We start from the raw sequence: 12,803 nt of genomic DNA on the forward strand, positions 1-12,803 counted from the left end.
GGATGTTTAAACAAGTAGCTTATCAAATCAAAGACAGTGGATAGGTCAAGAGGAAGCATTGGTGAGCTAGGGCTGGGTGTCTTCTGTATAAACTAATGTACTTTAGAGAAGGACACTAGCCTTTCCTCATGAAGCCTATGGTAGAATCCTGCCCTACGAAAACATGGTTGATTCTTAACTGCACTATGAAATGGCTAGCTCCATCAAATAGAAGGTGACTCACCAACATTCTCAAAAGAATGAAGGATGGATAAATAAACGCGCAGGGACACCCAAGGCCCATGATCTTTCCAAACATAAATTGCTGAGATACAACACATTATAAATGGGATAAATGTAGGTTTTTGTATCATGAGAACATTGTCTAATATAATGACTAGTGAACCAAGTGATATTAATTAATTGATTAATTTAGTCAATAGAAATAAGACTCAGACATAAATGGGAATAAATTGAGAATGAATAACAATGCTCGTTAACAATTGTTTATTTACCATAAAAAGATCTTTTTTCTTCCTTTTTTGTTTTATGGAGAAACTGCACTGTAAACAATGAAAATTGACAAAAATACATTGTCCTTGAATTCCTTTACAAGCATCCAGACTAAACGAAACCATTCCCACTTTATCTCCCTTGTAACATTTGTAGCACTGAAGAGACAATTCATATTTACATGTTCATTAATCTACTGTCTCATATTAGGATTATTAAACTCAAAATTTGTAAGGAACTATATATACAGCTGGAAAATCCCCAGCTGCCTGCTGCCGGGGTATGTACAGTTAAAGTTAAACATTAACTGGAAATTAACTTTCAGATTTCAACATAATTTGTACAGACTCCAGGAAATATTACAATGACAATTAATGTAAGGTAAAGAGCATACCTTGAAATATTGCACTTCAACAAATGAAAGAAAAACAAGGAATATTACCTATTAGAAATGCATCAAGCATCTGGGTATACTAATAAATAGCTCAATCCTCATCAGCATATAACAAAGCTATTTCATACATTTCTGTTGCATGCACACTTGGTACCACCTAAGAACACAGGTTCATAAAAGAAAGTGGAAAGTGCCATGATATCATCAACAGAAATGCCTCTTCAAAGTAGTTTCTTCCAATATACTTGTCACAGTCTCAATTTTCACAAAGCTTGGAAGAGGCAGAATTTGCAAGCTCAGTCTTTGAGGATGGATAGGAACTCTCTGGTTCTTGAAAGCACAGCTTTTAATGGTGATCTGGTCCTTTATGATTGTCTTTGATCATAATTATTACTACACCCCACAAAAAGGGGCTCTTGATGCTGCTGTGGAAAGATACATTGCTCCAGAAAATGAAAGGTGGGTATTTTGGCACACTGGAAGTGTAAAGGTAACTGTTTCGCTGCCATGGTTCTGGAGGTCCTTATGCTGTTGTTACACAACAAATACATAAAAGGATGTACTCCAAAAACAACATACCAATCTCAGAGAGGAACTGAAATTCTTAGCAAAACCCTGCTGTAAAACAGTACCTGATTGTTTTCTTCCAAATTGTCCAAACCTGTTCATCTCACAAGCACCTAACTTCTGATACAGAGTTCTGATTCAGTCCACTTAAGTGGGTTTCAAAGTTGCTGAGATAAACAGCAATGATGATCCTCTCTTTCCAATGATGTAAACACAGCAATTAATTTGTCCCAAGTCCCTGTCAGGAAATTAGATGCATGCACCTATGATGCAGCACTTTGTTTCTTCTGATTTATCAAATCCAAGTATAGGTCTGATCTCAGGAATCGAGGATAAGAGTCCTTTTCCATTAAACCATATATCCTTTTTTGAGCAAGATCAAAGCAGGACCGTGACACTTTCTGAAGATTTTCCTTGGTGTGTTCTCTTGTATAGGAGTCCAAGTTAACCTTTAAAAGAAGTCCCAGAAAGTATTATTTTTAATATTGAACGCCCAAACATTTCACTGAAATGTATTCAGATTTGTTATTATTTGAAGCATATTTAATTAAAAATGCTGAAGAGCATTGCTTACCTCTTTACAGGATTGAATGGCAATATATTCTCCAAAAATCTTTTTGGCCTTTGAAGTCATTTTAGATTGTGACTTGGCTTTTTTGTAATCCTCACATGCCAACCAGAATTCAAGATTCTCTTCACTGAATTCAGTGCGTAAAAAGGCTCGAAAAGCTGCTAATCCATCTGCAAAACAAATTGGTGACACATGAAATATAGATTATGCATCAGACTAAACACAAGAACAAGGTAATAATATATGTGGCATGGTCTTTTCATTAGTACAAAGAAGAAAATTGGGCTTCAGGTTTTGTCTATTACCAATCATCTGTTTGACATTTTATTGTTGATAGGCTTATTGTATGATCATATATATGTAACAAAGATGATAAAGATGGATATATCAATATATGTTGAATTAAGTTGCTTTATGTACAATTTATTTAAATTATTTGTTACACCCCAAACAATGGAACTTTCCTCATAATATTTTTAATAAACTGAAGTAGTTATGATGTATGAAAGTAGGAAAGAGGTATAAAATGTTAACACAAAATAACCACAAGTAAATTTTGAAACACAGGGCAGGCCAGAGAATCTAAGTACTACAAAAATAGTTAATTTTCAGTTTATTCAAAATACTACCACTAATGATTATATCACAGTTTTATTTTTAGCATATTAGACGTGAATAAGTCCCTTATTAATAAACTTACATATTACTTCACATCTAATTAAATGTTTTTGAACTTAGAAATAATTACTTAAATGATTAACAGTCAATGTCAATATCTGTACAATATACAACTGAAAATATATAAGCAAGTGCTTACATTTGTGGATAAGAAGTTTGTCCAATGATTCTCCCCATTTTAGAGCTTCCTCTGATGAGGGTCTGCAGGCAAAGGTACAGCAGTTTGTTAATAAACACATTTCCAAAGCCTTTTAACTTATTTTAACAATTCAATTACAGCAAGTCTTCATCATCTGGTTGGCTCGTACTGAGGTGGTGTCTTCCTACCTCTAGCTAATTGATCAACACCTACATTATGACACATTATGCAAACTTACTTTTCAGCATAGTCAGTCATCACCTCATCTTTAAACGAACTCATGAGTTACCAATACTGCTCTAGATTTAGTTGGACCGATTCATCTCCAAAGGGATTTACAGTAACAGAAACCTTAGTTCACACAAATATGCGTGCTTATTTTTCCTTCTATCTTTCAAATCTGTGGCAATGTTGTAGGATTTTGTGCATCAGAGAGCATGACTACAACACTGTCTTGTTGGCATCTATAAGACAGCTAATAGATAAATAAATCTCTTGTGGAGGTTTGCAGGCAAATGCAGATTTTCCTAGGCATGTTTCCAGTACTCCTAACAAGATGTTGTCATGTGCAGAACCACATTTTCCTAGGTGGGCCACAGAGCTGCCTTTGTATATTCTATGTATAAGCTGTCTGCACATATTCAGCTTTCAGACAGCACACTCAATCTATTTCTCCAGCAAGGTTACTTTAACACACATTTAGTACTCACAAAGTCCAACACTGGATACTTAAACTCAAAAATATTAACAGTAAGGCTGAGTTATAATTCTTTCAATCAAGTGACTCAATAGGTTTCCTTCACTAGTGAAGTGATGCAGAATGATCACTGGGAAATAAATGTAATCATTATTCTTCATGTTTAACTTTGAAAAGTGCTTTAGCTTAGTAAAGTATAGCAACTGTGCATCACCATTATCGATTTACTATAAAGAACATTCTTTCACTTCATTATTTGGTCTTTGAAACGATGCATAAAACTGAAATTCAAAATGATTACATTTTACAAGCCTCAACAGTTTGACGAAAACAAAGTTAAGTTCAAATGAATAATCAAAGTTTGAGACCTACTTCACAGTTTTAATGACTTTATCGAGTTTTGCAGCATTGCTGCCTCCACCAGATTCATTCCGTCGACGTAGAAATCCCAAGCGGTTTTTCATATCTTTGGCCCTATTGGAAAAGAGAATAAAAACACAGGTAAGTTCTAAGCAGTTATTGAAAAATGTTTATTTGAAAATTATATATTCTTGACTGAGTAATTAAGTACAAAAAATATTTATTAGATTGAATACACTGCCCAAAGAAACATGCATGACTGCTGAAATAAAACATTCTCATTTACTAATAGTAAAAAAAATTTGTATTCCTGAAATCTTATGCAATAATCTGCTGGAGCTTGTACACCAATGATAAGACAAACATTTTAATACATACATATTTGCTTCTTTCCTCTATCTTCTAAAATTAACTAAGTTCATACTCAACTTACTCTTTCATGGTGTGCCGTCGATGCAAGCCCCCACCAGGACTTGTACGCTGAAGCAAACTCAAAAGCATTTCTGAATGAAACTCATGTGGTAGTGGTTTTGACAGATCTCTGAAAAATGGCATCTTTCAGAGTCGACTTGTTCAGATTAGTTTTGAAAATATTTTCCCTTCCCTTAACTGCATTTGATTTGCGATGGCTTCATTAACAAGTAATAATAGCAATCTGAACAGTCTCCTGAATATTACAGCAACTTCTATTTTGTTCCTATAGTTTCAGGATCTTCAGACAAACTTGTGACCCATAAAAATCTAACCTTTACAATCCCCCGGCCTGCAGAGGAACTAGCATCTGGACTGTGCAGTGAGCAGCATGAATTCCTGTTATACACTGAAGTTGCTGTCTGGTTCATGGTATTTGCATTCAGGAAGTGGGAGTGACTACCCTGTATGCCCACGTTTTTGAAAGGAGAATCGAGTTGACTCAGAGTTGTGTCAGTGTCTGCCTGCCTACTTCTGGTGAATAAAGCACACTAACAACTGAAATGTTAAAACAGGAAACAAATGGTGCCTATTTATCTACTCCTTTAACTGGTTACTATAGCAACAAATCAAATGGCTTTTTTGGCGGGAGGTTAGCAAATCAATTGCAAAACCTGCCTGTATTGTTCAAGCAAAAAAAAGATCATTTTCAAAATTCTTTTGACTATAAATTCTGTTGACAATTTACAAAATTGCGAACTATAGGTACAAGAACAGAACTCTTTGATTTTTTTTCTGTTTCTTGAGCAAATAAATGAAAGAAAATGATTTTTGAAGGGAAGGTTTAAAAGAATGGTAAAATAGAATCAAAGAGCATCACCTTCTGAAAACTTATTTGGGCAAAGATGACAGAATGTGCTGAACTGATGAATGAATTAAACAGCTTATGAATAAAGTTATCTGATAATATGGAAAATCTTCTGATAATCCTTTAACTTTTTTTTAACCAATTAATGCTTTTGGTAAAACAAACCATATTTTTTTTTGCTATGTTGTTGAGAAAGATTCAATTTTCCTTATGTGGATAATGTAGCATTACTACCTGATAGATCACAGCATTGTACTGTATTTTAATGCTTATTATACTATAGTTGGTGGTGTGTGTGGCAACAAATGAAAGCGTTGGTGCTATAATTCCAGTTGCACAGAAAATTTTCTAAAAACTGACAAGACATCCAACACACATTTCTTGATGTGCTGCTTTCTCCATTTTTATGAACAGTATTTCTTTAACAACATTTTGTTTGTATTCAATATGGCCCAGTAAAGCATCTGATCAAGTAATCAGTCATTTTAACCTTGTTAGCTCATTACATACATGATAGAAATACACATCTAAGCTATGTATTGAATTCTCATCTCAAATCTTTTTATTGGATTGTCATCCTTTTTTTAATATAAATGACATATTTAATTTCCATAATGCATGGATCATATCGTTCTCATTAAAAAAAGTCGAACCAACCTCCATCAGTTTAATCATTTAAAAACATAATTGCTAAAACTTCAGAGCTCTATCAAAAATGCTTTATGATAAACAGATGATTTGCCTTAGGCTTCTAGAATAAGGACATTGGCATTAGAGCATTCAAAACAAGCAAATATAACTAGAAATTGCATAAATATGAATGACTGCAAACCCAATAGATAAGAAACAATATTAATAGATAACAAAATTGTAATCTGCAATTGCCAATAAGTCAGACTTGATGGGACAGGAATGATTGGCACTGTACATTCTATTGCATGCTTTTCAAAGTTCTGCTGGGACATGTTCCTTCAACAACAGATCAGCTGTAATTTAATACATTTATAAATCGAATGAGCTCCTTGCAATTCAAATTACACCATTAAGTAAAATATATGCAAACATATATTTGTTCCATGACCATTGCATTAAAGCTCAAAATAAGAAAACTAAACTTTTGTTTCTGTATTCAATAGAATTTAATTGCACTTCCCTCTGCGAGGATTAACTAATCATAAAATTCCTAAGAAATATTAAACTGTAAAACAGATGTTTAATCTTAATAATTCCGTAATAGTTGTAAAGATTTAAAACCTAAAATATTACAAACTGTGCTCCTTCCCTGACATTTCAGAAATCAGAAATAAAAGACAACAAATACTGGAAATTTATCAAAAAATAACTAAGCTCCCACATCTAATTTACTATTGAAATAAAGTTTTCTTAAGATCTAATATCTCCTACCTTTCCAGATATTTTTCTGAAAAATCAACCATTGTGTGTAGCATTTGGATAACTCTATATGTGGTGGTGCAGATCTGCAGTGTTTTGAGTCAGATCGTTATATTGATGCTCTCCCAGGAAGGCAGATTAAGTAGTAAGTGTGGGCTGGATAAACGCCAACTCATGAACCAATCAGGCTACAACACTGAATAAAATGCTTCATGTGGGGGGGGGGGGGGGGGGGGGGAAGAATTTTAATTATTTCCCCTGAAAGCATAAGACAACCATTCCCATTGTACATTAACTGTATACACCGGGACACTATCTTACGCTTTAACTACTTTATTTCTAATCTACTTAGAGCATGAGCAAAGGTAAACAATAGATATTTTGCACTCACTACAAATGCTCGATCCTAGCTGTGTGGTCATGGTTCCACCTTCTGGTAAGTATTAATATTTCATGATATATTGAAAACTAAGAAAAAGACACAGGGGCTGCTGTTTCTCAAACTCTTAAATAAAATCTTTTGAAAAACAAAATTTACATTCTACTCTCAAGATAGTAAGGCAATGATTTAATTTGTTTTCACCTTGATTTGAATATTTATTTTATATCAAGTACTTTATAATAAAAATGAATGAAAAATGGAACATTGTAATACTGGCTTATTATCCAATAATTACTATGGAATATTATTTGTTTTAACCTAGATTATTAAAATGCATTGTATTATGTAGGTTTATATTTTTAACAGGTCAATATCTGAAATGGGAAGTTTCCAAATTCAAAGTTATGCAAAATCAAACGTGTGTATTTCCATTACTACAGCCATACATATTAACATGAAAATATATTCAAGCTGTAATTCTATTTTTGCATTTGTTTCAAACTACTAGTGCATGTCCCTTATTCCTACTCACTGGAAACAGTTGTACCCTTTAAAGCAATACAGTTGGGCAGGGGTTAATGTGACAGGGATCAGATTTCATTCTTCCTGCCCCCAGTCTGAACCTTCCGACCATCAGTGCTTAGAATGAAGCTAAACATCACTTCCAAAGATGTATTTACTTTGAGCAGTAATGTGATATTTACTATTGTACGGGTTGGCTGTTCTTCTTTAAACAATCAGAATACATTGAAGTACAAAAGCCTAAGTATTAGTGAAAAATACATTTCTTCTGTAGTCTTTTAACAGACCAATTATCTGGCATTTATAAACCTAACTGAAACATCAAGTAGAAAGTATATTCCTTCAACTTAAAGATTTGTATTGTCATCGTTTTGGAGCAGAACGAGCACAGGAAAAGGTAAACTAATTTAATTAACCAAATTCCAATGATTATTGGTCCCCATCTTATCAGGAAATTAAAGTTGTAAAATTGAAATGAGAACAAAAATAAAATTTTGTTCCCAAACTAACAAAGAATTTTGGAACATTTTATTACAGCAATCTTTACAGAATAATTGGCATAGATAAGATGATCAAACTTACAAATTCTTTGTCTTTTTCTTTTTGGAGCCATCATCAGTTTCATCAAAGTCAGAATCTGCTCCATACAGCTGGTGAGGAAACAGAATAAAGACAATCTACATTATTACCAAATTTTCTTATCAGCTTTTAAACTTATTCCAGGTTTATTATTGATTGCTTTAAGCTTTTCTTGGTCACATTTAGACTCAAGGTAGCATTATGATTCAAGGATGTTAGATAAAAATCAGTTTTGTTCACAGATTTAGAAACATGATTTGAATAATTGAGTTAATGGATTTTTAAGTACTTAGATCCTTGTAAAAATTCAAGCAGTTTGGTTTTGTTATCAAGTTGTATGTTTTTCTACCTCTAAAAATGGAGCAACCACTCCCATTCTAACTTGTTCCAAACATTCAAACAGCAATGTATTAGATTGCACACCATTGGCTGTCTTACAGTGGGCTGCTCCAATTTCATTCATTAGTGCAACTTCAAGAATTTTAAACTTTAATTTTAATGATTTTGTTCTGTAACACAGATAATTAATCTTATTGAAAATAATCAACATAATTTTTGTCAAATTAAGTTACAGAAACCTAATTAAAAGTTCAATAGCCTTTTAAAAGAAATCAATTTTACTTCCACCACTACAGAGGAAAAAAACTTTCCTCAAAAATTCCATTATTTGCCATCATTTTGCATTTATACAAGGCAAAATATAAAGAAAATGTGTTTCTCAAAATTAGAAATGGAACACTGAATTAGCATTACATTTATGTTAACTGACTGCTAAGCAAATCTTCTACAACTAAGAGTAAAATGTCAGCCATCTTGGGATATTCTCAATTAATCATGCAGATTATATAGGTTCAAAGTTTGTGAGAAGATTTGTCGCTCGGGTGCTCGCTGTTGTGGTTCTGTTCGCCGAGCTGGGAATTTGTGTTGCAGACATTTCGTCCCCTGTTAAGGTGACATCCTTAGTGCTTGGGAGCCTCCTGTGAAGCGCTTCTGTGATCTTTCCTCCGGCATTTGTAGTGGTTTGAATCTGCCACTTCCGGTTGTCAGTTCCAGCTGTCCGCTGCAATGGTTGGTATATTGGGTCCAGATCGATGTGCTTATTGATTGAATCTGTGGATGAGTGCCATGTCTCTAGGATTCCCTGGTTGTTCTCCGTTTGGCTTGTCCTATAATAGTAGTGTTGTCCCAGTCGAATTCATGTTGCTTGTCATCTGCGTGTGTGGCTACTAAGGATAGCTGGTTGTGTCGTTTCGTGGCTAGTTGGTGTTCATGGATGTGGATCTGTTGCAACTACCCCAACACACACAAAAGAAGTTGCATCAAGACACTATTCAAAAGGGCCACAACACACTGCAGTACACCAGAACTGCAAAAAGAGGAAGAAGAACACCTATACCATGTATTCGCCAAAAACGGATACCCACGCAATTTCATCAACAGATGTCTAAGGGAAAGACAATGGAATGAGGACATGCCGCAACCCAAAGGACTAGCCACACTACCATACATCAAGAGCATTTCCGAACTGACAGCCAGACTACTGCGACCACTAGGACTCAACAGCACACAAAGCAACAGACACTCTCAGACAACAACTCACCAGGACAAAGGACCCAATACCTAGTATGAGCAAAACCAATGTAGTGTACAAAATCCCATGCAAGGACTGCACAAAACACTACATAGGACAAACAGGAAGGCAGCTAACGATCCGCATCCATGAAGACCAACTAGCCACAAAACGACATGACCAGCTATCCTTAGTAGCCACACATGCAGATGACAAGCAACGTGAATTCGACTGGACAACACTACTATTATAGGATAAGCCAAACAGAGAACAGCCAGGGAATTCCTAGAGACATGGCACTCATCCACAGATTCAATCAATAAGCACATCGACCTGGACCCAATATACCGACCACTGCAGTGGACAGCTGGAACTGACAACTGGAAGCGGCAGATTCAAACCACTACAAATGCCGGAGGAAAGATCACAGAAGCGCTTCACAGGAGGCTCCCTAGCACTGAGGATGTCACCTAAACAGGGGACGAAATGTCTGCAACACAAATTCCCAGCTCGGCGAACAGAACCACAACAGATTATATAGGTGAATTAAAATGACCATATGTATAATCCATTGTTGAGCCAGTTGAAAGCTGAAACTAGAAGATATTGGATTTTGTTGGCGGTGGTGGATGGAGGAAGTACTGTCCTAATGGCAGCGGTTCGTACCACCTCATTTTTACATAGATCCCACCAGCTACCGTGTTCAACCAGATATTTGAATTGAGAATTTAGAAATTAGGGACTATAGACTCAAAATTGGTCTGTTGGTGGTGTGAGAATCATGATGTACAATCACTCTGCGCTTAGTCACAATTGTGTTACTCACAGTGATTGTGGCATGCTGCCCAGTGCAAGATGTGCTGCTGACGAGCTGCACTTTTACAAGGGTATATGCATAGATAATAACACCTTCAGCTAACTTGCACAAAAGGACAAACTTCATATTTTATGCAGGGAGCCAGGAGGTCTAAGAGGTATGTTCTGGAAAGGGAATAGCAGCAGGTGGTCAGGGAAATGAATTCCAAAAATATACCTATCAGGGGCTTGCTGTAGTACTGTAAAGCTTTTAATGACCTTATACAAGTGTCCAAGGTCAGTGAATGAATCTTTAAACGTCTCTTACTCACGGGACCTCTTTTATACATTCATTACGCCAAAGGCCTACCAATCAGCTTGTGTCTAACATTGATATAATTCACCTTATGCGCTTGCCAATGCTCCAACCCTGCAACCACATCTTATACGTTCAATATAATTAAAATTAGTTTGATATGACAAGGCATCAACAATAGCATATACATTGATGCTCCTCTCCTTTTTCAGAAAATACGATTCCATATAAGAGGAGGAAACAGAAGAGAACTAGAGGGAGACAGGCTTACATGCATCTCCTAACCCTCTGGAGGAGATGGCCACTGCATTTATAGGGGCAGAAGTGGCCAAGACCACTGCACTATTACAAGACAATTCAGCACTCAATGTACTTTTCCCATGTGCATGTTCCACATCACCTCACCCTTATCCTGATAACGCCATCAAAAGTGCAAGCTGCAGACACTGTGATCCTGAATCAACAGTCTTGCTTTTCAACTGATATGGTAGTTAAGAAGGTAGAGTATGTGAGGTCTCACCAAACCTCCAACCAACTTCTTAACTATAGGTGCTGAAATCTGATTACCTTTTGCAAAATCTGAAAACAGGTTAGTTATTGTTGAACATAAGAACAAGTAATCCTACTTCAACTAATACAATCAAAATCAGGTCAGCCGGATGTTCACCTCACTGCTATTAGCTCAGTTGGCTGGACAGATGGTTCATGATGCAGAGTGACATTAACAGTATGGATTTAATTCCCACACCAGCTGAGGTTACCATGAACGTGTGGTGACCCTCAGGTTAAACCTCCACCAGTCATCTCTTTCTAAAGAGAGAGGACGACTATGGTGACTTTAATTGTGGAGTTTTGCTATGCATGAACTGTGCTTGCCTACTAACAATGACCATATTTCAAAAACAGAACTGATACAAAGTACTTAATGATAATTTTCAGATAACGGAATAAGATTAGAGTTTAGTGTTTTACATTGAATTCCTGACATGAATCACTCATATACTGTTGTTGCGCAGCTCACATGCACACATGAAGTGATAACTGTAACAGGTAATACAAAAATATATGCAACAAGTAGTTGAAGAAGCTTCAAGCTTTAACTGTGCAAAAACTGATTAAAAAATCCAAGATTTAACTTTAATATTAACATCAACCACTGTTAACAAATTTGATCAATTCTTGGTCTATACTTCACAATGTAATGTTTATGAACTACATGAAGACAGTACTTCAGAGTAATCCGAAAGTAGACAAACAATAGCAACCATGAGCATAAATTAATATTATGAAATTCTGATGTTTATTTCAGTGTGTATAACAAATTGAATATTTCACGCCAGATTGAGAGTTTGTAAATTTTTCTCCTGGTGAATGAAGGACTATTTGTGACTAAAATACCTGACCATATGTCTGTCTTCCAATGACTGAATTGAGAACAAGATTACTTTTCTTCTGGGCTGGGAATTTTGAGAGCTAGTGCAATTTCTGGAAGTTGCATTAAAGCACACAGTCTGTCTCACCCAATTTCCTGGCATTATAAAAAGAGGCTTTGTATGTATGCAGTTTAGGAAGCTCTTCAATACATGATTTATAATTCTTCTTTGTAAATGTCTGTTGAATGAAATATGCTTCGGTTGAATTAAAAAAAACCTCCCATTGTCACCGATTATTCAATCTTCATTATAAAAGATTTATCAAACTTGAAGTCAGATTTTATAACCATATTTTGACAACCAAATATCAGTTTTCCTTTTTAAGAATATTTATTTGTGGTAGTGTATTTTATTTGTTGTTGGTGCCAGGTTAACTTCCCACTACCTAATTTGGTCCTTTATTTCTATCGATGCATGGCAATTTTTGCTTTTATTTTGAAAACTGCTTTCTTTGCAATCTGAAACTGATGTTTTTTATATTCCTTAGAAGTGTGTCACAAAGGATTACCAAGTGAAAACAAACATTTAATGTACTTTTAAAAAAGAACAAACATTTAAAAGTACTGGTGATCATATTGAGTGACACTGACAGCGGCTCAGAGCAGCTCATCTGTTTGTATTTTCTGAGGATATTTTC

General features: G+C 35.3%; 1 protein-coding gene across 6 annotated transcripts in view; it reads right to left on the reverse strand.

Moving 5' to 3' along the window:
- Positions 1-471: 471 nt before the first annotated feature.
- Positions 472-12,803, reverse strand: part of LOC122564798 (regulator of G protein signaling 3) — a 289,256-nt gene continuing 276,924 nt past the window's right edge. For 5 of the 6 annotated variants that reach the window (XM_043720037.2, XM_043720031.2, XM_043720035.2 and 2 more), the window contains 5 exons: positions 8,056-8,123; positions 3,911-4,012; positions 2,842-2,903; positions 2,028-2,194; positions 472-1,902 (listed from right to left, as the gene is read on the reverse strand). In XM_043720037.2, coding sequence (XP_043575972.2) covers positions 1,717-1,902; positions 2,028-2,194; positions 2,842-2,903; positions 3,911-4,012; positions 8,056-8,123 — 585 coding nt within the window. In that variant the 3' untranslated portion in view covers positions 472-1,716. Of the gene's footprint in view, positions 1,903-2,027; positions 2,195-2,841; positions 2,904-3,910; positions 4,013-8,055; positions 8,124-12,803 lie in introns of those variants that run through there. The other variant, XM_043720040.2, reaches the window with a different exon arrangement.

The sequence above is a fragment of the Chiloscyllium plagiosum genome, unplaced genomic scaffold, assembly GCF_037043375.1.
Source record: "Chiloscyllium plagiosum isolate Xiang-an unplaced genomic scaffold, Cpla_swu_hap1 HiC_scaffold_21, whole genome shotgun sequence".
NCBI classification, from domain to species: domain Eukaryota; kingdom Metazoa; phylum Chordata; class Chondrichthyes; order Orectolobiformes; family Hemiscylliidae; genus Chiloscyllium; species Chiloscyllium plagiosum.